Source organism: Odocoileus virginianus, chromosome 6, assembly GCF_023699985.2.
Source record: "Odocoileus virginianus isolate 20LAN1187 ecotype Illinois chromosome 6, Ovbor_1.2, whole genome shotgun sequence".
NCBI classification, from domain to species: Eukaryota; Metazoa; Chordata; class Mammalia; order Artiodactyla; family Cervidae; genus Odocoileus; species Odocoileus virginianus.
Window position 1 is genome coordinate 73,000,470 of NC_069679.1, and position 25,807 is coordinate 73,026,276.

Consider the following 25,807-nt stretch of genomic DNA (forward strand, 5'->3'; position numbering starts at 1 on the left):
CAAGAACAATCTACCAGCCTCTCGAGTCTTATGAATAACTTCATGAAGGGATGAAATCACTCAGTGATGAATGTTCATCAAAGCCACAAGAGCAGCAAGTGTAAAAGATTTAAGACTGTTAAATAACCTTAAAGTGTAAAGCTAGAGGGAGAGAATTTTGTTTTGTGTGTTTAAGACATCTCATACTACTCAGGAGAGCTTGATGAGGTGGGAGTAGATTGAATGCACTCTAAAGGAGTAATTTTCAAGTTAAGATTCCAATTTGCTGAGTCTGGGAGGTGGGGTCAGAAAGGAAAAAAAAAAATCTGTATTTTAGAAACAATTACAGGGGAATTCCCTAGCAGTCCAATGGTTAAGCCTTGGTGCTTTCACTGCTGGGTCTTGGGTTCAATCCCTCCTTGAGTAACTAAGATCCTGCAAGGTATGCAGCGTGGCCAAAAAGACAAAACAAGCAAAACACAACAAAAACAAAACAAAACACAATTATAACGGGGAATTTGTTTTGATTTTCCAGAATGAGAACCAATGTCAAAAACAACATGCTCACTTCCCCAAGAAAGCCAAGGTCCCTAACATTTCTCCTACAAGGCCTGTATCAGAGGTCTGGTTTTCTCTGCCAAGCTTATCTATGGTTGGAAAAAGAATATATTCCACCTGCCACCCCAAAACTTTTGAGGAGCAGGGTTTTTTTTTTTTTTTTTTTTTTGTCATACTCAAAAGCACTTATGGGAGAGTCAAGGGTTGCGGGGACTTTGAGAAATACATGTGCAATTATATGCAAATACCACCCACCAAAGTGTTCTTCCCTCTGGATGGCAAGTAACTTATTTTCTTGTACTTTGTTTTTAGTTTCCAAATTTTCTACATTGAGTTTCTTATGCAGTAAAACAATAACGAATTAACATTGAAAAGACTGATGAGAACAGACATCCTCTGTTTTTGCCAAACTGGTCTCTCCCCCTGGAGCTGAGTACAAGCACTTGTCCCAGCTGTTGGCTCCCAGTGCAAGGAGGCACCGAGGCCCTGTGGGGCATCACGGACAGCAGTCCGGGAAGGGTGAGAGGGCAAGCAGGTCTGGACCAGGTCAGGGCTCCGGGAGTCCATTCTATCCCAAGCTGACTGCTTCTGAAGGGTTACTGGGGAAATGCAAAAACATTTCTACAGTTTTCTTTTCCTTCCCCACCTCCAATTTAAACCCTGAATCATCACATACAGCAGTCACTTGCTTCTTAGTCCTTTTAAACATTCATTTATTCACTGTACAAAATATTTACACTACTGCTGCAACTGTGTGGCCCTTTGGTCTGGCCTGACAACTTTGCAGCACGGCTTGGTCTCTGCTGGAGTTCTAGAAACATGCCAACACTTTCCTTGGTGTTCACTTGGTGCCTGTTCTCCTTCACTAGCCAGGAGGTCAGCTGGCCGCCCAAGTACCTGGGCCACAAGGGCATAAATAAAAGAACTGACCAAAATAAGAAACGTGAATAGGAAACACTTCCAATAACAGGCACTCTTTCTTCTCTCTGACACGGTGTACGTCTCCCCACACCGGCTAATTTCAAAGCAGGATTAGAAAAGAAGGTCAAAGGAAAGGGCAAAAGAGCAAAGATACTTTTGAAGAGCTAGGAGAGAGAGAGAGAGAGAACACTCGAAGAATACAAAACCACAACAGTACCAAACGGTTTTGTGAAACAAAGACCCTGGGGCTAAGGACCACCACAGGCTGCAGCTGCGCTGCCATGGTACCCAGGATGCTCTGAAACGTGCTATGACTAGAGCTCAGAAAGGACAGATGGAGCCAAGAAAATCAACTCGCGCTCCAGCATCAGTCTCTGGAGGGGCGGGGGAGCACAGGGTTTGGAAGAGGAACAACGGCCAAAGACAGCAGAGCCAGCCCACGTGCCCCCAGCTGGAATCCCTCTCTGGGCCCAAAGGGTGGCATCATGCTTCCCAGGGGGATGATGAAACTTGCCTGTACATATCCCATGGGGCAGCACCTTGTCCTGGTCCCTGAGGAGAGCAGTGACCGTGTGGTGTGGAGGACCTGGGGTAGAGAGGGCCCCAATGCTGGACCCTGGACCCCAAGGGTGAGTGAGGTCAGCATTCAGCACCCATGCCAAGGACAAATGACAACTGCGAAGGAGTGAGGTCAGGCAGGAACTGTAGCAGCTCAGAAAGGCTTGTTCCTTGTGATCCCTGGGAACAGGAGGGCTCAGACGTGCTTCCAGCAGGCCAAGGCATGGCCTCAAGTCCTGCCTCATCTCTGGACTCTTTGTACTTGCTGGTTTTGGCAATAAAGATGGCTTGTTAATGTTCTCAGAGTCGAATGCCCCATTGGGAATGGTCGCTTGCAGCAAAGCCTTCTTAGAAACAGAAACTTCAGAATTCGATGAGATTCTGAGTCTTGAAAATGTCTTCATTCAAATCATTAATGGCAAAGGTTGTTGTCATCTTCCAAGAAACAGCTGCAGGCTCTCTTCAATCATGTCACAGTGAACCTACTAGTGTGTCTTCCTCCCTCCTGAGGTGCCCTTGCTGGTAACTGAGGGAGTGACAGAAGTCACTGGGACAGCGAGGCGTTTTATCGTCTGACACAGCTCCTCGATGTGTGTCCCTTGTGTCCTGACCCTAAGGACCTCTGAGAAGCAATTACTGATCCCTTCTCCCTTGCCTCAGTGCTGCCAGGGAACACCAAGCAGAGAGAACCAGGGACCAGTGGCATGCTATCAAACTGGCATGCTATCAAATTTCTTGCTCCAAAATTTTCTTCAGTGGAAACCTAAAGAATGCCCAGCTCTCAGCAGACAGCAGCACAAGTTGGAGGTGAGGAGCCAGGCCCAGCGACACCTCAGTGTAAAGAACAAACTCAGGGACAAGCATCAGTCGTCTTCAAGCCAGTCACATGCCAAGAAATGCCTGACAACCCTAAAGGAGTATCGCCTTCAGCACTGGCGGCTACAGCCCGGCTAGCTTTCACATTCTTAGGTCTGTCTCAAAGGTTTATTATACTCAAAAAAAAAAAAAGCTTACTAGGGAGTTCTTCTTTATGAATTAAATGATCATTTCTGGAAACTTTTGCAGGGAAAAGCTCCTTTTCCAGTTATGACGCCACAGAAAAAAAGGACCCTTTGGTACTATCAGTAACCACACAAGCTAGTCCCATGCCTGCACCGGCCGTTGTGCAGAGGGACAAAGCTGAAGTCTGTCTGTCGCTGTGGGCCTCCTCCGGTCTGTGCTCCTCTTGGCGAGCAGTCACCTGTCCCCGAGAAGGACTCACAGACTCTGAGTCAAGGGGCCACGGAGGGAAGCCCTGCGGAGCATCGACAGAGGAGGCTGAGCGAGAGGCAAGGACCCCAGCACTCCCAGAAAGGCCGAGCCTCGGTGTCGCCTCCCTCAGCGGCTGAGGCAGCTCCCGCCTCTGAGCTCCTCTGAGAACCAAGGGTGAGCGCAGCGGGCCCCCACCCTCCTCCTGCGACTGAGCCACTTGCTCAGGGTAGGGACCTGCCAGAGGGGGCCGTGGGGGGAAGGCGGGAAGGGAGGGGGTGAGGGAAGGACGGGGCTGGGAGGTGACCGACTGCTCCACACGCCGGCTGATGGTTCTGTGTCTGTCGGGGTCAGCGGGCACGCCGCCTGCAGGCTCCGGGAAGCCACGGGAGCCGAGCCGACGGCGGGGAGCGCGGTCAGAACATGCCGAAGCCCTCGCAGCCCTCGCTGATGGCCAGCTGCAGCATCCTGTGCACCTCTTCGTAGGAGTCATACGTAGGGAGGCATAGCTGGTTGAAGCTGCAAGGCCGAGGGGGGGGGGGGTTAACTCACGGGCAGGCCACGCCGCCGCGGGCTGCAGAGACAGCCCTCTGTGACAGCCTGCACCGGGCCGTCGGATACCCACCACGTGTGTGCAGTTGGGAGTGTGCTGTGGGTCGGGGCCGCGATAATCTGGAAGGAGGGACAGAGGGCGGCAAAGCCTCCGGGTGGCAGCTGAGAGGAGCCTGTGGTGAACTGCAGCAGCCGCGCCAACTCTTCCTGTGTCAGACTGGAAACCACGGTCCAAAACCACCTCATGACCTGTGGGGAGAGCACGAGGCTGGGGTCACACCCAGGTGTGGCTGCGGATCTGACCCCTGGGGCAAGGAATGGGGTGCTCTGAAGTGGGAGGAGGGGGCCCCGGTGACTTGCACGTAGGTAGGAACGGCTAGAATCAACAACCTCTTTAAGAGGGAGTGATGCGGACACAGCCTGGAGGGCAGTCCCTGACTGCTCGGTTCTATCTCTCTGTCTTTTCAACATTATTGCTTCTGGACGCAGCATCAATAGCCCTTAAGGACAAGGGTTCCCGTCTGTCTGGATGACCACCTGCCTTTCCCCATCATGTATCGTTTTTTCCCAGTTAACATATCTGCTTCTCAGCTTTTTCTGAAACTTTTTCTGTATAATATGGTACAAATTCAACTGAAAGAATTTTGGCCCACTTACCTTTTCTCTGAAATGCCACGAGCCACCAATGACCACTGCGTGGGCTTTGAAGTCAGATACACTGATGTCCCCAGTCCCACACATCAGCAGCTGGAGAAGACAGTCAGGTGTTTACTGGGACAGTCAGAGGGGTGAAGTCCCATCATAAGGTCAAAACATGTTAACATGCAAAATATGGAATACAGAAACATCAATAAAAAGATGTATGGTGACGTCATAATCCAAGAATACTACTTTAGGAAAATCAATTATAATAGGTCAATGGTTCCTAACCAATGCAGTAAAACTCACAGGGCTTTAATCTACATATATAGATATATAGTTGGCTATAGCCTTACCCCAGACCTAGTGAATCAGAATCTCTAGGGACAGGTTACAAGCTTCTGTACTTTGAAAAAGTTTCCCAGGTGTTTCTGATGGGCACCCCTCATTAAGAATTGCTGCTTTATGTATCATTTTGATGAAACAAAGGACAAAAAGGGAACCAAGTGTTTACTGACTGCTCTGGATGTGGCCTGGGAATACCAGCGGGGAAAGCAGGCCCCTCTCCTTCGATGAAGACCCCAGCCCCATTTACTAATCTGTTAGGTGGCCTTTCCTTTTCCCTAAATCCACCCTTCTTTTGTAGACTGAACTTTTACTACTGTCCCTTCAGCTCCACCTCTACTTGATCAGATAAATGAAAATGAATGCCAAAAAATGAGAACATTAATGACATCAGAGCCCTAAACATCTTGTCGATGTCCTAATTTGGTTCAGGATCCAGCAAGTTACTTAGCAGACTATGAGTACTCATCCAATAGCTGTAAAGGCAGTCCTAATCAAGAGACAAGAGAAGCCCAAATGAACTGTGAGAACCTTGGTACCTTCAAAAAGAACTCGCTAATGAGTAACTAAGAGCAGGACGGGGAGCAATCCTGAGAGACTGCGCCTTCCTCCTACACACTTTACCAATTGTTAACGAATGTTTTGCTTCAGGATAAAATCCACCAGTAGCTGTTTCTCAGCCCGGAAAATGCTGGCACTAGGTGACAGTTCTGCCGGAAACTTCGGGCTGAGAGGTGGAGACTGCATTATTTGGATTTTATACCTAAAGGTACAAAACGTGCTGAAAATTATCTAAGACGTTGATTCTTGTTCTCAAAGCCAGTTCAGTTAATAAGAATAAAAATGGTGCAAGACTACCTGAAATTCCTGATTCCTTTTGGGGTGGAGGGGGAGGGGGCATACTTCATGGCATGTGGGATCTTAGATCCCCAACCAGGGATCAAATCCATGCCGCCTGCATTGGGAGCGCAGAGTCGTTAACCACTGGACCACCAAGGAAGTCCCCTGTCTCCCCATTTTTAAAGAAGAACTTCCTCACTGTAGGAAACAGCTTAGAGAAACTTTAATAAAGACTATGGGACGTTAAAGCTAGTAACTTGCATTATATGTATCATGTGTGAGCAGTGGGTAAAAACAAACTGGTTTTACTTTTTGCCTATACCCAAGTTCATGGAACTTCAGTCTGTTCATTATAGCAAGGTATTTACCATCTTACAGTGCATTCCGGTTGTCACAGGATCTAAAGGAAGACTATATTAACTCTGTAGTGTTGTCAACCAAAGCTATGACAGGCCTCACATCCTTTGGATTGTCTCCTTCACTAGAATGTGGCTCCATGAGCCCCCCAGTTCCTCAAAAGCACTTGCCATATAGGAGGCACTCGATATGAATAGTCTCTGAACAAATAAATGCTTCTAACCCCTTAAATCAACTTAAAAGTTCATAGGATTTATAAAGACTGTACAAGATACCAACATTCTTTACCATTCAACCAGTATCAATAATATTTGATGAGTAAATAGTCATTATTACTATTTATCAATAATTATTCCACATTCAAATTTTTTTAAAAGCTGGAGAAAGGGTCCATGACTGGAAGAGCAACAAAAGTGAAACCAACTCTGAAAGGGCTTTCTTACCGCATCTCATAACAGAAGGTGCAGGAAGCTGGTTCCTGTGGGCATAATAAAATAGCAAGCCAGGGACAGGGAGTTCCAATTGTAAGCACTTACCTCAAGCTCATTCTCATCAAAAATAGCCAAGAGGTTTTCAGGGACTAACTCATTCAGGCCTGAAACAAAATATCCAAGTTAAAGCTATATCCACACCATGTGATACAGGTATTTACACCTCAAAGCCAAGAGACAACAGAATCCTACCTTTTAGGAAATGTTCCACCTCCTCTTTCACTTGGCTGGCCAGTCGATACTGGGCCAGCAAATTTAAATAGAAGATTTTATTTGCGTTGGTGACAGGGGTTTGAGCTCCACCTGTCATAAGTTCTACAACCTGAAAGAAGAAGCGAAAGACAGAGAGAGCGTGTGGATGGGAGTTTAAAAGACGACAGCTACCCAGCATGTCCCACAAACAGCACATTATTGAACTGCACCATGGTCACACGTTCCTGCTCAGCATTCAGGTTTTCAACACACTTGGTTTTACTCAGTAACTAAACTTCAGGGTTCCTACCACTATTGCTGTATTCTACTCACTACTGTTTCTGAAGTGGGTCTCTCAGGGAGTCTTCTCTGACCTGGTCAAATAGTGGCAATGCAACAGGAAGATATGTATGTTTCCTTGTTAGCAACATTTTAACACTCCTCTGATCCAAAATTAAACCATTACTGACCTCTTCTCTTAAACCCCTGAGACAACTGAGGGAGATACCTATGTTTCCTTGTTAGCAACATTTTAACACTCCTCTGATCCAAAATTAAACCATTACTGACCTCTTCTCTTAAACCCCTGAGACAACTGAGACTCTATAAAGCCAGATAAGTAGTAAAGAAGCATAATCTCAGAAATTCCAAGACGTGCACAGATGTTCCCCTACATTCTTCTATTTCTAACGTGAGGCAATAGAAAAAGCCATGGCTTGATACCTGGAGACTAACTACCTATGGAGTTTCAGTCACTTAGCTATTTGGACTCCCAGTTTTTCCATCTGCGAAGAAAAGGCTGAACTGTATGATTTTCAAATAGAACTGGCACCCTCCTCCAATAAGCAACTCCTAAGGGAGCCACCTTCCCTGGTGGCTCAGACGGTAAAGTGTCTGCCTACAATGCGGGAGACCCAGGTTCAATCCCTGGGTCGGGAAGATCTGGAGCAGGAAATAGCAACCCACTCCAGTATTCTTGCCTGGAAAATCACATGGACGGAGAAACCTGGTAGGCTATAGTCCATGGGGTCGCAAAGAATCGGACACGACTGAGCAACTTTACTCACTTTAAGGGAGCTTTGAGGAAGCCCTGAAACAGTTTAAAGTTACCCTGGGAAACCTGTGCACAATGAGCAAGGTTGTCTTCACAGGTGAATGAAGGCCTACATTTAGTTACAGGATCATATTTTAAGGTCCTGACCACGGCATGGGAGGGACAGAACTTTGGTCCAAAGCAAAGATTCTCAATGGATTTAAACATGTAAGACTTTTTCTGTTATTGTGTGCACAGCTCTGGTTATTTTTACGTGTGTAAGCACTTCTAACTATTAGCCTAAGTAGTGACTAAGATTTAGTATTCATATCAAATCCAATTAAAATCAGTACTCCCCTAGGCCTGCAGACCCTAATTCAGTCTTCTATTGACTCGAGACGCCTTGCAGTGCTGGGTCAAGAAAATGGGCTCCATCCACACAGGTGTGAAGGCCAGTGGCCAAGACCCACACAGGGCTCACAAGGGTATCTGATTATCAGTTCAGTGCTATTAGTGATCACAAACTTTCAGTCATTGCTATTTTGCTCTCAATTATTTCTAACTGCAACTTCAGGTTTGTCATGATCATTTGATATTATTTAACCCCAGAATGCAAACAAAATCACATGTGCATCAGAAATACTTTTGGCCGTTTTCTAATAAAAACCTTAAAAATAAATAGGCACAGTGTTAAAATGGGAGTCAACTACCTCCCTGCTCCTAATGTTGAGACAGACACTGTCATCCCTTCCAAAACTGCCTGTGCAGTGACACTTCACTATCACTTGGTTCTTTTTCTACTGGAAAGGAGGGACTCGTGGGATGGATGGTGTATGTCTCCGGTTCCATTTAAATAGGCCAAGGCCATACAATGTGGGATACAGTGCCCCAAAGCTACACTGTCCGATACGGCTGTCACTAGTCACAGGTAGTTAATTTAGAAATTCAGGTATTTGGTCATACCAGACACATTTTGGGTGTTCAAAAGTTTAAATACAGAACACTTCCATCATTGCAAAAGGTCTACTAGACAGCCCTGATGCAGAGGAGGCTGGGAAATGGGACCCACAGGCTTCAGTTCTCTGTCTCACCTTATCCAATTGACCTGATTTATTATATTTCTCTTCTGCAAAGACCAGCTCCATCTCACTCATGTCATTGTTGAGGATGAAACAAACTTTAGATTTGTAGAATTCTGGGTCATCTGTTTCAAAATACTGAGGAGACAGAAAGACACAGAACACAGCATGACCACTCTCACCCAGAAATAAAATTTGTAACTGCTTGGAACTACTTACCCCCTCAAACCTCAAGAATAATAAACAGAGGGTGGAGAGATTCCAGAGCTAATGGCCAGGGGACTTAGCAGAACACACATACCTAAGACCTTACCTTGTAATGCATGCGCAGTCCTATGATCTGGGCCAAGAAAGAACGGGTAAAGCGAGCGCGAACCAGCTGCTTGTAGTTGCCTCCTAGAGAGGACTCATAGAGACACTTGCCCACCAGGCGCCCTGCAAACTCGTACATCTTTAGGCGCAGGTGAGTGGGGCGATTAGGGTTGGGGTGCACCTGTCAAAGAGAGAGATTAAAAGGTTGTGGGTCGTTTTTCTTCAAGCCTAGTTCTGGAAAGATTCTCCCTCCACAACTCTATCCCAAGGGAGCAAAAATTTCAGTGTTAGGATCAAGGAGCCCATTCAAATGGCATTGTTTGGTAGCCACCACTGAGTAATTCAAAGTGACTGGAGGATAAAGGACAAAGATGGACTTATAATAAACTGAAAAATCTTCTATTGATTTTGTGGTCCCTGGCTACAAACGGAAGTCAATCAGTGGATGATATAATGCCTCTTTCCTAAACCAGAACCTCTTCCAGCCAGAGTCTACTTCCCTACCTCCCCTAGTCAAAGACCTTGTACAGAGTTCAGTTGCTTCAGGGATGTTCTGAAAAAAGTGGCTTAATTATTAAAATACTAAGGAGTAGAACAGCCACTGCACTATAATGCTTTTTATTCATCTGTCTGCATTTTCTCTTAGAGATGAAATAAGGAAGGCAAAGAGGAGGGAGATAATCTGATTAGTTCAAATTCTTACTAGTCTCTCCATCATAACATAATTCACATTTTGCTCCCACCCCTGGGGAAGTCACAGACTCACTAATGCTTGGTTGGTGTCACTGAATCGGGTGAAGAGCTGATTGGTGGTGTCAAATAGTGCTTTGCAGATTAACTCAAACCATTCCCGACGAGGCCCTCCCCAGTCCAGAGCTGGAAAGGATAATAAAAATAAAAAGTGACACTGGCTTATCACCTTTTATCATTTTTGTTCATTTATTCATCATTTTATACTCTCTGATCCTTCCTCCCTCCATTCCACCACCTTGGTGTCCCATATTCCAACCCACCTTAACAGTGGACTTTTTTTTTTTAATCCCACCTCATTCTGTAGGATTAAAGGTATTCCAATCACTAAACTGATGCCCTCTAGCGTGGGAACACAGATCAGAGATCCCAGGAACTGATGCTTCTCATGGTACTACAAAGGTTACTCTGCCCTTCTACTTCAAACTCCTAAAAGCTCACCCTCCAAATCCTTGGCCATCTGTGCTCTACAAGCTCAACCAAGCCATCTAGCCAGTAAACACCACCCTTTTGGTCTTGACTCATGACTTCTTTTTCCCAAGGAAAAAGAAGCTGGAGCAGGGGTGGCAAGCATGTGTAGGAGGGTTGTTCTCAGTTTCTGTGGATATAGTGTAAGGAGATAGGGAGGAGTGGGAAGGAGAGTTAAAAAAGATGAGTGGGAGATTTCAAAACTGACCTTCTTCATCCTGAAAAACCACTTCAAAGTTCTTGCTCCAATCTGAGATGGAAAAATTCCGAGTGGCTTTCAGAGACTGAAAAGCAGTAAAAGAAAAGAAATTGTCAGAACACTGGCCAGTACCTCTTGGGTGTTTAAGACAAAAACACAAGAACATTACCACTGTCCATTTAATAGTCACAAGTATTTGGAGGCAATATATTACTCAAAAATAAGCTTTAATAATACCATCTTAAATTTAAAATGCACATATCTCCAGAAGAAGTTTAAGATAAAAAAAATCAAATTCATATTTACACCACTGCTTGGCTGGAAAGTTGAAACTTTTTTTTTTCTAACAGTCCTCATTAATGAGAAAACTCTTAAAAGAAATAAAAACGGCTCAAATCAGTAAGCTGTCAGCAAGAGAATCGAGGAGTCTTGGTTTTCAGTAAAGTACAGTGTCCCCACTAGACATCTTAGTCCACAAGGCTAGGTTCAGACAGGGAGCCATGCCACAAGGAGAAAGTGGCTGAGAAAAGGGGTTTCCAGGCACACCTACCAGAGCCAAACATCACAAACACTTTCTGGACAGGGACCAAAGCCTCCTCATTGTCAAGGAATGTGAGAACTATGCCAGTGTCTGTGTAGTGGAGACAGAAACACATCAGGTGTTCCTTTCCCATCAGACCAGAGTGACAACAAAAATCATTTCCTTTTAACCCCGTAAGAGCTCTTCTTAATCCTGGGATTCAATAACAGGAACTTCCTTCTATAACAACAACTTAATACCTGCCTCACATAGGAAGTCCATGAGATTGTTCGGCAACTAGTCAAGAACAGGTTTTACAGCCAATGTGTCAGCTAGTCTCTCCCCTCAATTAACATAGCTGCAACAAATCTGCCCCAAATTCAGTATAGCCAAACACAAAGAACAGTGCTTAACATGTTTTAAGAAGACAGAGATGTGTTTCATAAAAACAATAACCTGCAGGATATAACCAAATAGCACAAAGGTTTCTAGCTGGAAAATTCTGACAACTGTTCAACTGCTGACATGAAAAAAACTTTACTCACTGATTCCAACAAGGCATGTCTGCTGACCTTCAGGGTGACTTTAGAATGTGGTCTTTTCATATGTACCTGCCGAAGCTCTCGATGGAAAAAGTTCACCTTGTCCTGAAAGGTCTCGGAGCCTCCTGAGGAGCAGCAATATCCAACGTGATTACGGTCTCTTTACAAGACCCCTGTGAAGGCCACCCCTATACCCTCATGCACTCAGGGTATCTGGAGTCACTGCCTTCCCCATCAGACTCCCTATCCAACCTCACCTATGTTTTTATGGAGCGAGCGGATAAACGTGGCTGCTAAGATGTTTCTCTCCTTACAGCTGAGCTCCACCGGAGGCTGAATGCCGTCATCCACCACAAGGGTGAGCAGCTTATGGACAGGGTCAGGGCCAAGGTATGAAAACTAACGAAAGGGAAAAAAAAAAGAAAGAGTTACTCTATGAAGCCCTCAAATCCACCAAAAACCCTTCACATCCCTTCCCTTCTGCACCAACCAACAAAAACAAGTTAAGCCTATTTTTTCCAAGTAAGTACCTAAAAGGAGTACATTTCCTTGTTTTTCACTTCAGGTGGGGGTCAGGGGTGCAGCTCAGTGGTAGAGTGCATGCATTGCATGTATGAGGACTGGGTTTCATCCCCGGAACCTCCAGGCATTGATTCCATTTTGAGTCTTTGTCCTCTACCACTGTGCCAATGGTAAAGAACCCGCCTGCCAATGCAGGAGACACAAAAGACGTGGGCTCGATCCCTGGCCTGGGATGATCCCCTGGAGAAGGAAATGGCAACCCACTCCAGTATTCTTGCCTGGAAAAGTTCATGGACAGAGGAGCCAGGTGGGCTACAGTCCATGGGGTCACAAAGACTCAGACACGACTGAATGACTGAGCATGCTCTATGATTCAGATTTTATTTTAAACTTGAGTCACAGAGACCACCTGTAAGGATCACAGGCAAGGTAAGTAAGGATCACAGGTAAATACTACAGACTTTCAAACATAAAATATAAGAAGTGTGAAAGCCATAAGGATATGTAAAACAGCAAATGAATACCTGAATAGGTTGGGCAAACTGGCTGGAGGAAAATGATTTGCCAGTAGATTTCAAAAGCTCAGAAAAGTTAAAAAAAAATTAAATTTTTTTTAAATGGATGAGACTATGGTGCTGAAACAGTTAGTTTTGGCACATTAGGAAGCCAAGTTCAGGTCAGAGCTCCAATACCCTCTCCATTAGCTTAGTCTTAGGGGCAAGAGAAAGTTGTTGAAGTATTCTGACTTCTACTAACTACTGTTTCTGTAGGCATGTGTCTTCCTACAACTATAGCCTTCATGAGGAGGTAGCATCTGCTTCTTTATTTGGCAATGAATCCTGTGTGCACAATGAGAATTTCCAGAAACACCAAAAGCCCTTCTGGGAAAAAATAAAAGGTTGGACGCTGAAGCCTGTTCTACACGAACCGGATATAAGGTTCAACTTACTTTGGTTCCAGGGCACACCCGGAAGGTGTAAAGGCGCCAGGGAATGATTTTCAGGTAGAACTCCTTCACTGAGAATTGCTGTAGAACCAACATAAAGAAAATGAAATGAATGATTAAGAGGTTCTGTTTGGGTATTGTATTTCAAATACCTGTCCCCATCTGTATGTTCCATGATAGCCCTCTTCCTCTCTAAACAAGGAGGATAATTTAGTCAGGACTGAAATCAAATAGAAAACATCAATTCCACCTTAAAACAGGCAAATTTAAACTACTGTTGTCACACTGCAATTTCACAAAGATATCTCATAACCTTAATATCCAGGTCTTACTCAGTTCAGTTCAGTTCAGTCGCTCAGTCGTGTCCGATTCTTTGCGACCCCATAAATTGCAGCACGCCATTTCCAAATATCTGAGATCAGGTTTTCACTTAACCAGTATAGAACATTTCACAATCAACATTTCATTTCACAACAACATTTCACTAGAAACAATTAGACTCTCCTCCTGCTTAGCCAGATACTTCTCAGAGAGACTTCTTCCAAATCAGTGGACAGGGAACACCAGTGGCCCCTGCCCACTGCTTTATCCCTATTAGAATGCCACCAAGGATGCGCTGGGGATGATGGTGTTGGGGGGTGGGAGGAGTCACATACAAAAGAGTTCACAAAAACCCTATAGGTAAGAATAAAAAGAAGTCTCTTGTCATTTACAAAAAAAAGGAAAAGATAATGCAGTAACTTTTTAATTTAAAAAGACCCCTCCATTATCTGAACAAATAGGTCAGGTTTTTTTCTTGATTTTTAAAAAAAATTCATTAAAAAACATTTCAAACACATACTAAAGAAAACAGTACAATGAATTATCACCAGCTTCAACAATAATCAACTCATAGCCAATCTCATTTCGTCTCTACCTCACAATTTCCCTCATTGCCGTTCTCCAGGACAAATGAAGGCTAGATGTTTAAATGATGAATGGTACACAGTGAAGTGTTCTGAAGTAGAACAGAATTAGAACTCAGTTTTCGCTATGAGATTAAAGGAATGTAATGGGATGGTTCAAGTCTCGTTTTTCTGAGGTCTGTATGAATAAGCAAAATACAAATACTAAAAAAGAAACTCCCTAACACAAAGTGTCTCTCAGCTCAGGGGCCTTGGGAAGTTCACCTCCCTTGTCTCTGCCAAAATTTCTCTATTCTAACCCTGTACCCCGATGATGACATCTCTTGTGGTTTCACAAATCACAGCATGAAAGATCAAATTGTTCCCAAACGGCACAAAGGGCCAACAGTAATTTTTATACTAGTGAGAAATTATTAATGGTTAAAAGTAGCTTTCTTTAAAATCTAGAGCCATGCCTTCAAAAATCTTCCCAGGAGCGATCAAACAGCAGAATGCCCCAGGTGGTCGAAAGTACCAAAGCACAGACTCTCGGGACAGAGCTGTAATCCAGTCCAAACCGGAAAGAGGCAGCAGAAGAGGAGGTACAGCCTCTTGCTCAATGGGAAGCCATCTCTTAGTATCCCTGAACCACAAGGTGATGATCGCACCCTGATTCTCAGACCATTGCTGGGCGGGTTTTGTTACCAAATAAGAGCAAGTTCAGGCAGGGGCAAGGGGGGGTGCCAACCTTTGGTGACACGTAGCAGTACACCTTCTTCGGTTTCTTCACCTTCTCAGGGGTGTGACACTCAGAGGATGAGTCTTCATCTTCCTCCTCCAGAGCTGTGGAGGACCGGCGCTGGGCAGAGCTCGTGTGCATGGGCGGAAGGTGCCATGGCGTGCTGGTGCAGTTGGCAGCATTATACAGATAAGCTTCAAAGTAAATGCTCACTCCTGAGGTGGACACGTTGCGTTCAACGATATTCCTCTCATTCTCTGAAGTACAACAAGGAATAAGGTTTATAGTGCAACACAGGAGAGGAAACTGCCCATCACTAGACCTTCAGTCCACAGGTCTCTAAACCAAGTTTTGGCTCAAATACCAAACATTTGGGGTGGAGGGGTTGGTCAGATGACTGCGGATGTGCAAAGGACAAGTGGCTTGGGAAGAGGACTAATTCACAGCTCTCCTCTCAACTCACCACTTAGGACAATGATGTCAAATTCACCATTGTTGATTGGCTGGTTTTGGTATGAGATGCAGGCATGGAAGCAGCCTCGAGAATGCAAGGTGAGCCTCAGGAACACCTGGCAAGTCTGCCGGTTGGATGTCACTGACTTCTCAAATGAGACACCGGTACTCTCCTCTTCTGGAGGACCAAGCTACAGGAGGAAAACGAAGCCATCAACAATCACACATAATTTTCCCTGCTTGTGCAGAAATTTACAAAGAACTTTCCTACCTTGAGCTAATCTAAGTCTCAGAAGGCCGGAACCATGGTCAAGGAGGAGACGGATCGAAGTGACCTAGATGGGAGCCTGCTCACCTCATGAATGGACAGGCTGTAGTTGTGCTCATCTCTCAAGGACGTGGAATTGTTGGTAGGGTTGTCATACTCATCTCGGGGCACTATTTGAAGAGTGTGCGGCTGCCCACAGGTCAACACCAGGGTAGAAAAATGACACACGATTTTGGTCTTGGAAGGAACCACCATTCCTGGAATAAAGACAAGGGAAGGTAACGTCAGAGAGGTGATTTTCAGGGCACAGAGATCTACTCAGTCAGTAAGTCCTAGAAAGCTGGGTGCCCGCCCAATTCCTAGGGATAAACAATACCATTATGAACCAGAGAGAAAGAAAGAAAACAGAGATTAACTCAAATGAACTTTTGGGAACTCATTTTTACAAATTCCTAACCACTGCAAGCACTAAAAACAATGACAGAATAACTTGGAGGAAACAGAAGTGAGAGTTACAGATATAGTGCCTAGAATCCCACTGGGAACCTACATGTGAAACTGGCCTTAAAAATAAGTGAATAATTGTAAGACAAACAGACTCAAAATATTTAGGGGCAAATCTAACAAAACCTGTGGAAGATTTGTATATTGAAAACTACAAAATGTTGATTAAAGAAACAAGTTCAGAGGCATACCATGTTTATGAATTCAGAGACTCAACATAGTAAAGATGTCAATTCTCCCCAAATGATATTAGGTTTAATATAGTTCTTTTTGTTTGTTTGTTTCTAGGTTTAACACAGTTCTTATCAAAATCTCAGAAAGATTTTTTGGTAAATTTAGACAGTATTATTCTAAAATTTATATAGGGGGGCGGCCGAGGTGGTTTTGCTGGAGCACCAGGCGGCGGGGCCCTGGCGGTGGAAGATGGTGCAGCTCGGCAAGAAATACTGCGTGTACTGCCTGGCCAAGGAGGACACGGCAGCTCATGTCGGCGCTTCCCGGACCCCCCAGGAAGTGATGGAGCATTACGTAAGCATGTACATCCACGGAAACCTGGGGAAGGCCTGCATCCCCGACACCATCCCCAACCGGGTGACCGACCACACCTGCCCCAGTGGGGGCCCCCTCTCTCCCAGCCTCACCACCCCCCCCTGCCTCCCCTAGACATCTGGCCTTTCAGGGACTTGGGCCCGCCCAGGCCTCAGACAAGCGGGGCGGGGCCTCGCAGGTCACTGGGACACGGGCTTAAGTCTGAGAACTACCGGCTTTAGCCGCTCCAGTGTCACCGATTTTCTACAACAGATTCCTAGTTTGGTGAGGTTTTAAATTTAAGTCTTATTTTTATACAAAATGATTGGCAGACTTTCACTAATCTTGAGAAGCAAAAGCTCCATGTAAAATGTGCGTGGACCCCACCAAGAGCTGTCAAACGATAAGTTCTGTGCTTAAGCAGGTTTTCAGTGTGTGTGTCTTTTCTCGATGGTATGAAGAATTTATTTAGGCTTGACTGTTTTAAAACACCATTAATGAATGTATAATTTATGTTGAAAGTGTGAACCCTTTGTTACAAGGGAAAAGTAATTTTATGATTGGTTGCCTCTTGCCCCATCAACTCCGGCTATTACTGTCACATTAGTCCCGCCCCTGCTGTTTGCTTGGAGCGTTTAAATTTCTGTATTTAATTCTTATGATAAATGAGTCACCATAATCCCATGGAATTAGGTCTTTTCAAAACTGAAACTCTCTCGAGTCACAGAAGATAATCAGCTGTTCAGAATGATGCTCTGGATGGCCAGCATTCCAAGAATGTATTCAGACCAAAACTCTGCCTACCACCTCTTTTTTCCCTTTTTACACATTAAACAGGTTGAGAACCAAAAAAATAAAATAAAATGTATATAGAAAGGCAAAAGTTCTAGAAGAGCTAAAACAATTCTAAAAGAGAAAAGTGGAAAGAGTCAGTTTACCCAATTTCAAGACTTACTACACAGCTACATCATTAAGACTCTGGTATTGGTGGAAGGATAGACACATAGACCAATGGAACAGAACGAGAACCCAGAAATAGATCACCATAAATATGCCCAATATATCCCTGACAAAGGTGCAAAACCAATGTAATAGGGGAAAGATAGCCTTTCCAATAAATGATGCTGGAGCAACTTGGACATTTATAAGAAAAAAAAATACTGACCTAAATTACAAAAGTTAACTAAAAATGGATTACAATCTTAAATACTATAAAACTGGAAAATTTTACAAAAAAAAAAAACACAGGAGAATATCTTCAGAACCTCGGACTAGTCAAAGAGTTCTCAGATACCAAAACATGATCCATAAAATGAAAAATTAATAAACTGACTTCATCAAAATTAAAACTCTTGTTCTGTAAGAGACCCCATTAAGGGGATGAAAAGAAAAGCTAAAGATTGAGAGAAAATGTTTGCAAACCACATCTGTAACAAAGGACTTAAAGAACTCTCAAAACTCAATAGTAAAAAACAAAAAATCCCATCAGAAAACAGACAAAAGACATTTCATCGAAAAGGACACACAGATGGCAAATAAGCACATGAAAAGATGTTCGACACTGTTAACCACTAGGGACATGCACACTAAAACCACTATTCATAATGACCACAGACTGGAAAACAACCCAGATGTTCTTTAACTGCTGAAAGATTAAATCAAGTATGGTATACTCACATCAGGCAATAATGCCACCCAGCAATAAATTTTTAAACCATTAAATTGTGTATTTTAAATGAATGAACTATAAAGCATGTGAATTAAATTTCAATAAAGGCATTATTTAAAAAGCAAAGGAGAAAAAAGGAAGGAAGGAATGGAGGGAGGGAGGAAAAAAAACAAAACACCTACCAGGCTGAAAAATCTTGTAGTAGGGACTATAGGCCACATTTAATCCACCCAGCTTCACTGAGATTTCATACCGCCCAGCTTTGCGCACAGTGAAGGCCACCTTGACCACATTGGAACTGGGCTCGTGGAGGACTTCCTGGGTCACTGGAATTTCCACTGCTAGCTCAACATGAGAGATGTGGACTCTCAGTCCCACAGGCCGGTGTGCAGGGAAGGGCTGCCCGTTCTTGTAGAATAACTGTGGTGGGGAGAAGAAGGACACCTGTTGGTAAGCAGGGGGACAATAGCATTTCCTGTGCAACTTGAGAGAGTATGGGGTGGGGGGGGTGGCTGGTAAATCCCCATGCCCACCTAATCCTACAGTCCTGCTCACACAAGGAGAAACAAATTCTCTCCATGCTTCAAAGAAAACCAATAAATCACAGACAAATTCTTAACCATTTCAGAGGAAGGGGTGAAATATACCACTGAATCCACTTCAACTTAATGAACCACAGAGGCTGCCTCCCCTGTCTTACTCGTCCTTTTTTCTTACATTTATCACTGCTAGCTCAAACATAAAGGGAAGTCAGTGGGAATCACTGGCACTGAGTGAACAAAAGCTCTAGGCAAGGCTGGGGGTTTCGGACTACGAAACCAAGAGGAAGGCTGCAGTGCAGAAGTCACCGCAGAGGCAGCAAACTTTCTGCAAAAGGCCAGAGAGTTAATACTGTTAGTTAGCAGGTCATACATAGTTACTCAACTGTGATTAATGTCTCAAATGTGACAGCATCTATAGGCAGTACAGGAGGATGAATGGGTGTGACTGTGTCCCAATAAGCCTTATTTATAGAAGCAGGAAGTGAGCTTGATTTAACCCTTAGGCCATGGTTTGCCAACCCCTCATCTACAACACCTACCCTCTTCAGTAACATTTTTCTCATTTTGAAAATGTAACATTAAGCTTTATACTTCTTCTAATCTTAGCACCTATTAAAGCCAAATGATAGAAAAATTGACTCTTCAGATGTTAACAATTCCCAAATTCCAGGGCTGGGGGGAGTAGGGGGGAGTTGAAAAACAAGGGAAAATATTAACCAGTCCAGGCCAGACCGGACTGACAGACTGGACTGGGCTCTGGAAGGCAACTGACTCAGAAACCCCAGTGCGTATGAGACAGAAACATTCCCTTACATGCACTCGGAAGGCCATGCTGTGGCCCACCTCATAGGGGTCCTTCCAATCCCAGGAGACTTTGCAAGACCGGGGATCCAGGTAATTTCCCCGCACGTAGTCATATATAGTCCGGTCCCCTCGGCGCTCTCGGTCCTCATTCTGGAGGAAGCTGACTACACGTGCGGCAAGCTCAAAGAGGAACTTAATTGTGAAGAAGAATGCAACCACAGACACTGTGATGCCACCTATGTGAAAGAGAGAACACACACCACCTGCCAGTTACACATGACAGCTTCTCCTTACGGAACAGGCCAGCTATCTGTCAGGGGAGAAGTCCAAAGACCCACTCTACCGGGTCACCACCTCTGTGGGTGAAGACGGGAACTTCCTTCCATACCAGGGTCAGAAACGAAGGTCCTTGGGCCAAATTCCACCTACTGCCTGTTTCTGCAAATGAAATTCTACTGAAACACAGCCCCACCCACTCATTTACTATTGTCTAGGGCTGGTTTTGCCCTAAAACCACAGAGTTCAGCAGTGGTGACACAGAGTGTATGGCCTGGGAAGCTGAAAATGTTTACTCTTTGGCCCTTCATAGCAGAAGTCTGCCAAGCCTTGTTCTATACCATGGACCGTATACAATGCCTGCCCTCAAGCTCCCTGCTTGTGCTGGGCCCTGACAAGAGGAGTAAAAAGAACGTGTGTTCTGTTCTCTCCAGTTGGAAGCCCTTCCCTTCCTTGTCCCCTTGGCAAAAGCCCCCCCCCATCCCCACCACAGTTAGGGGTTCCTTCTTCTGGGCTCCCGCAAACTCCTGTACATTCATTCATCTACTCAACATTTCTCCCCCTTTGTGTTACGAACTTCATGGAGGCAGATTTTTGCCTTATTTGACTTTGACTCGACAGGAAACAGTGTCTGGCACCGGCTATAATTACTCAATAAATATTTCTCAAATGAATGAATTCTGCTGCTAACTCTGTGAAGGTACATTCTGGCATGATTGGAAATATTTCTAAATCTCTTTTCAAGGACAAAGAGGGAGGCAGAAAAGGATATAAGCAACCCTAACCAAAAAAATGAGAGAGGGCTCTCTCTGTGACGTACCAATAACGTAAAACATCAGGTCCCTTCAGTGCCAACAGACAGCCGAGGATCACAGCTGCAGCTGCAAAAGAAAACTTGTTTAGTTTTCCCTGACTCTTCCCTGCAGCCGTCTCAGGGAGAGACAAAGCAGAGCATGTGGCTTGAGCCAACCATCTCTGGCCTTCCTGTCGCTGCTCTCTCTCTAGCTTGACAGGTGCCCTACAACATTGCAGAGAAACAGACTGCATCATTGCCCCAAAAGATTTCCAATCTACCGACCACCCTAGGAATACCACAAACAGCCACTTCTAATTACGAAATGCAGTAACATGCCTTTCATCTTCCTGGATCCAGGGCCCCAAGACAGTTTCCCTCCCCCATGCAAAGTAGTGCTAATTAACACAAGCAAAGAGGATAATGGAGTCACTTTCCCCTTACATTTGCCTTCTGGAAGTAATTCATCTAAATAGAAATAGTTATATAAAATGTGGATTTTTTAAAGCAAGGATTATTATCATCATGTTGGCATTATGTAATTAAAATGAACTCTGGGTCATCTCAATAATAAGCAGTGGGCATGTAAGAGAAGCTGGCTTTTTTTTTTTTTTTTTGCTGTTACCAATCAGACAAACTAATGGGCCTTGTGAAAGATGAGCCCAGCAGAGGCCAAGGAGAGGAACCAGAGGAGGAGACTGGACTTCTCATCCCAAGTGATGTCTGCCAAGGTCAGAACAATTCAGACAGGGGCCAGAGTCTGAGGGGAGACTTTCACTATTAGTAGACTTATTTCCAGAGTAAGACTTCAATCTTATTACTCATTTGAACCACCCAAGGTACTGCCAAGGAAAAATGCAATGCACACTGACATTCCTATCTCATCACTGAGTTCTGACCTTAGCACAGGCTATACTGTGCTCTCCAATTCACAATGCACTAAAGTCATCCTTTCAAGTCAATAGATATTAAGGTTATTGATATGATCTCAAGCCAGCACCTTTAATCAGCACTAATATATAATTTAGAGACAAGACATATGAAAATTTCTATGCTCAGATTTGGGAGGAACCAAATCATTTTTTTAAAACAGCTTGTGCTTTGATGTCTAACTGTGCTGAAAAAATTTAAGAGAAAGAGTGGCTGAAAATGGCCATTAGATCCTTTGATAACAATATATCCAGTGGAAGCCATAGGGAGTAGGTAATATGAGGAGTGACCGTGTCAAGTCTCTTAGAAATCCCTATTGAGACTGGTGTCTCAAGTCCTACCATAAAAGAAATCCACACAGGGAACATTAGCACTATCAATACACATGGGTTACACTGCTCTCCAAAGGGTCTATAGAGACAATATACTAACTCAAAATTTGAGATCACAACTAGTGAGTCTCCTTCGCAAACAAGTACTCATCTCCTAGGCTGAAAAGCTGCTATCATTTCTCCAAAAGCATCTGTCTGTGCCTCACAGGATGTACTAGGCGACCTGGTAGAATCAGAACCAGCAGTTTAATTGTCCCAGACACTCCCTCATTTGGATGTCATTCAATCTGATCCTGGATGTGAACATTCAGTCCTCAGCAAAGTTACAGCACTCAGTAGAAAATGAAGTATATGTAGGTGATGCTACGGACTTGTGTCTTAAGTCTCTTACTCCTTGGAGGAATAAAAGCAACGCTAAATTTATGGCATACATTATGAGGGCTGGGGAAATTCCTATGTATTATCTCTCTGACAACTACAACAACATTTCTGTGAGAGGCAGCTGACAAGCAGTAAGTCAGAGCCCAGAGACCAACTGTATGACCTGTCTAAGCTTCAGAGTTCTCACTGCTGTAGAAAGAGTTGAGGTTTACTAATTCCTATGGTACCATCTCCTTTAGTGTGATAGGACTTCAATATCACTCTCCACAACTATCAAGACTCTTAACAAGTATAGCAAAAAGAATAAATACAGAGGATGAGGGCATAACTAGACTAAAGCTAGACTACCTGGGTTCAAATCCATTCTCTGCCACTCACAACTTATTTAATCTCTCTATAATCTGCCTGTTTCCTTATCTATCAGATGGGGCTAATATCTGTGTGTACTTCATTGGAGTACTGTGAGGATGAAGAGGGTTAATATGTGTAAAGGGTTAATACGTGTAAACAACCTAGAATGGGGCCAGTAAGTTCTCAGTTTTAAAACTATTACTATAGCTGTTAGCAATAGTAATAGCAGCGTCACTGCTTCTTTGCTTCAGAGCCAATACAAAACTGAGGGAACCTCTCTATAGGGTCAGACTTCATTCAACAAGAAACGCATCACAACTACAAAAAGAAAGGCTTCCTCAAGCCTTCCTAACCATACTTAAAACCTCTGCCTACACTGGCATTTTTATACTGTTCTAATTTCATGTTTGAAAATTTTTATAATCAAGAGTTAAAAAAAATTTGTACTAAAATAATTCATCCAACAAATATTGAGTACCTACTTCATATGCCAGATACTGGGGGGATGGTATTATACAACAGCCATAGTCTCAGTCCTCATGGCTGATAATAATAAACTTGACTTTGTTAAGACCTTGTCACCTTCCCCAACTCACTTACTGCTCAACCAAATCATCGCCAGTGATCTAGATCACCTATATCTTTTCCAATACGTCAATTCTACTTTTCTATTCCAATTTCCTCTGTTATTTAAAACTCAGCATACCAATTTTTTTTTTTTTAATTCTCTTCTCCATGAAGCCGCCTTGTGACCAGGGAATTAGCTCTGTCAATTCATCACTCATTAATGTGATCTTTATGAACTATCCCACTTCTCTACAATACCATTCCAAAAAACCCCCTAACAATACTTTACCCAGCTCTCAATTTTGCCCATGGTCACATTCTAAACTTGCCTTCTGCATCTTCTCTCTTTCTGGATGCTGTCACAAAGCCTCCAGGCTTTTGGGTACAGGGTTTCCCTAAAGGGTGACTGCTCAAATCACTTTTATTCCAGATTCACTTCTTCTGTGGCAGTTTCTGTCCTCTTACTGTACCTGTGGTGTGCTCTCTGCCCCACCTCTCCTCCTGTCCCACCTCACAGTAGTAAACCCGTAACTTGCAACCCCCGTTATTGATTCATTACCACAAGCCAACAGTGTACTAAGTGTTTCACAAGTTAGCCTAAATAATTGTCACCAATACAACTTGGTAAAATGAGCATTATTCTTCTCATTTTACAGACTTAAAAAAAAAAAAAGCTAGGGTTGGAAAAGTCGACTTGCTGAACATCTCCCAGCAGGATAAGTGACTCAAGCCCATGTCTAACTCTGAAGCCCAATGTTCTTAACCTCACATAACTGTGAACCATGAATCATGAAAAAAGAGTGGAGTCATACGGATAGTTAAGTATTCGGGGAGAGAAAAGATTTAAGAAAACAGGTAAAAGAAAGTATGAAAAACATTACCCAATCTTACTGAGGCTAAAATTAGAAAGACAAATGTTTATGGCCTCCTTTTTAATCTTTTGAAATAAAAATAAAGCATTACAAAGGAAAATGGAATGCAGTACCGATTATCTAATGCAGAAATACCACTTGCTTACTAAAAGATCCCGGGCAAGCTGCTTAATACTACAGCACTTTGGCTCACATTATCTACAAAAGAGGGAAAGGGGAAATACTTGAAGCTATTTGTCTCAGGGGAATGTTAGAAAGTTGACTAACATGCATATTCTAAAACTTTTTGCCTTTTTTTAGTACAAAGATTTATAATTACAGTATCAAATAAATTTTAGCGCTAACACTGAAGATCCAGTGTGAAAAAGTCAATTCCCAGAAATGGAGAACTCATTTCTTCATACTTGAATCTGCCCTGCTGGGAGCAAAGTCAATTCTAATCGCAACTGTGCACGTCGATGCTAGCTGGCCCTTGCTGAGAGAACTCAGAAACTGGTCACTGAGTCCATATTCTACATCCTAATAACAAGTGAACCTTAACTTGTCTATCACCTTACCTTTAAACGAGGGCCCATGTTCTAAGAACCAACGGGAGCACGTCTATTCACCAAAGCAGGTACCTTTCGGCCACTTTCACCTTGTCTTCCAACTTCCACATGAAAAAACAGCTGCAAGGTCAACAGAAAGTGTTTGTCCATCAGATCTTCAGGAAAAGGTGTGTCACACAAGCAGAGGGTCAATGTTTCTGGAATGAACTGCATGAATTCCAGGGGAGAGAAACAGAATCCCCAAATATATCATCCCTGGACCTCTTTCTAATGCGGGGTGCAGTCAGCTGCAGAAGGGTGCATCGGGTCTGCTGTCTTAGGATCCTATCCTACAAAGAAAAAAAAAAGAGTCAATGGGATAGGTTTTTATTTCTCATAGAGAACTCCCAGCAAACAACAAAGAAGAGGTACAGAATAGGCAGTGGAAACACTGTGGCACTAAAAATAACCAAAGGCAGGTGAACTCTGACCAAGTTTTTCCCAATTAAAATCACGAGAAAAGCCAAGAGGTGATCTTCCCACCTTAGCTGGTCACTTCCCAGAAAGGAGCTCTGGCACTTCAGTTGATTCTAACCCTTCAGCAGAAGCAGACTAGAGCAAAGACTTAAGAGTGAGTCTCCTCCCAACCACACAACCAGTTTCACTTTAATGGGACTGGGAACAAGGTGAAGAGAAATGAAAGGAGACGATACGTGGGGCTGGGTTGCAGGGGGCCTTATAAGCCATGAATAAGGAACCAAGGTATCACTCAGCTGGAAAGGGGAAACCACCCAAGAGCTTAAAAACTTAATCATCCAACTAAAAAGTAAATTAAATAAAAACCTGATCAGTCAGCCTATATACAGTTTGTTCCCTTTGTGCCCATGTATGCATTTCCAAGACAGGGTTAAACAATACTGACTTTAATACTGACTTTATCTTTAAAATTTTAATAAAATTTGCTACTAAGAGTGAGGGGAAATTTTCTGTGAACATTCAAGATAAAGACACTGAGTAATAAAGTTGAGTAAAGTCAATCTTTAACGACCAAAGATATTCATGAACTAAATGTAGCAGAAAGGGGGTTCTGGCAAGAACAGCCACCGAACAAGAGACTACTGATACTAAGTGAAAAGAGACAGTCCCTTTCCACAGGGCAGAAGCTGTTCTCAGGCCTTCACATGTATTAACTCACAACCCGCACAGACACAATGATCTCTATTTTACAGATGAGGAAACTGAGGCATTTTCTCAAGGAACTTTCTCAAGATTACCACAGAACACAGTAGACTTGAGTCAAGCCCAGACAACCTGGACTCAGATGCCATGCTTTGGA

The 25,807-nt window shown here is 43.7% G+C and overlaps 1 protein-coding gene across 5 annotated transcripts in view; it reads right to left on the bottom strand.

The window, feature by feature from the left end:
• Nucleotides 1–483: 483 nt before the first annotated feature.
• The window catches only part of AREL1 (apoptosis resistant E3 ubiquitin protein ligase 1), a 43,610-nt gene continuing 18,286 nt past the window's right edge, over nt 484–25,807 (bottom strand). For 2 of the 5 annotated variants that reach the window (XM_020906905.2, XM_020906904.2), the window contains 19 exons: nt 24,502–24,612; nt 20,539–20,599; nt 19,452–19,678; nt 18,279–18,516; nt 15,483–15,652; nt 15,138–15,318; nt 14,684–14,931; nt 13,055–13,132; nt 11,841–11,982; nt 11,587–11,708; nt 10,531–10,606; nt 9,871–9,980; nt 9,106–9,285; nt 8,805–8,930; nt 6,681–6,810; nt 6,534–6,592; nt 4,474–4,563; nt 3,890–4,065; nt 484–3,783 (listed from right to left, as the gene is read on the bottom strand). In XM_020906905.2, the coding sequence (XP_020762564.1) occupies nt 3,681–3,783; nt 3,890–4,065; nt 4,474–4,563; nt 6,534–6,592; nt 6,681–6,810; nt 8,805–8,930; nt 9,106–9,285; nt 9,871–9,980; nt 10,531–10,606; nt 11,587–11,708; nt 11,841–11,982; nt 13,055–13,132; nt 14,684–14,931; nt 15,138–15,318; nt 15,483–15,652; nt 18,279–18,516; nt 19,452–19,678; nt 20,539–20,554 (2,472 nt within the window). In that variant the 5' untranslated portion in view covers nt 20,555–20,599; nt 24,502–24,612 and the 3' untranslated portion in view covers nt 484–3,680. Of the gene's footprint in view, nt 3,784–3,889; nt 4,066–4,473; nt 4,564–6,533; nt 6,593–6,680; nt 6,811–8,804; nt 8,931–9,105; nt 9,286–9,870; nt 9,981–10,530; nt 10,607–11,586; nt 11,709–11,840; nt 11,983–13,054; nt 13,133–14,683; nt 14,932–15,137; nt 15,319–15,482; nt 15,653–18,278; nt 18,517–19,451; nt 19,679–20,538; nt 20,600–24,501; nt 24,822–25,807 lie in introns of all 5 variants that reach the window. The other 3 variants (XM_020906902.2, XM_020906903.2, XM_070469630.1) reach the window with 2 other exon arrangements.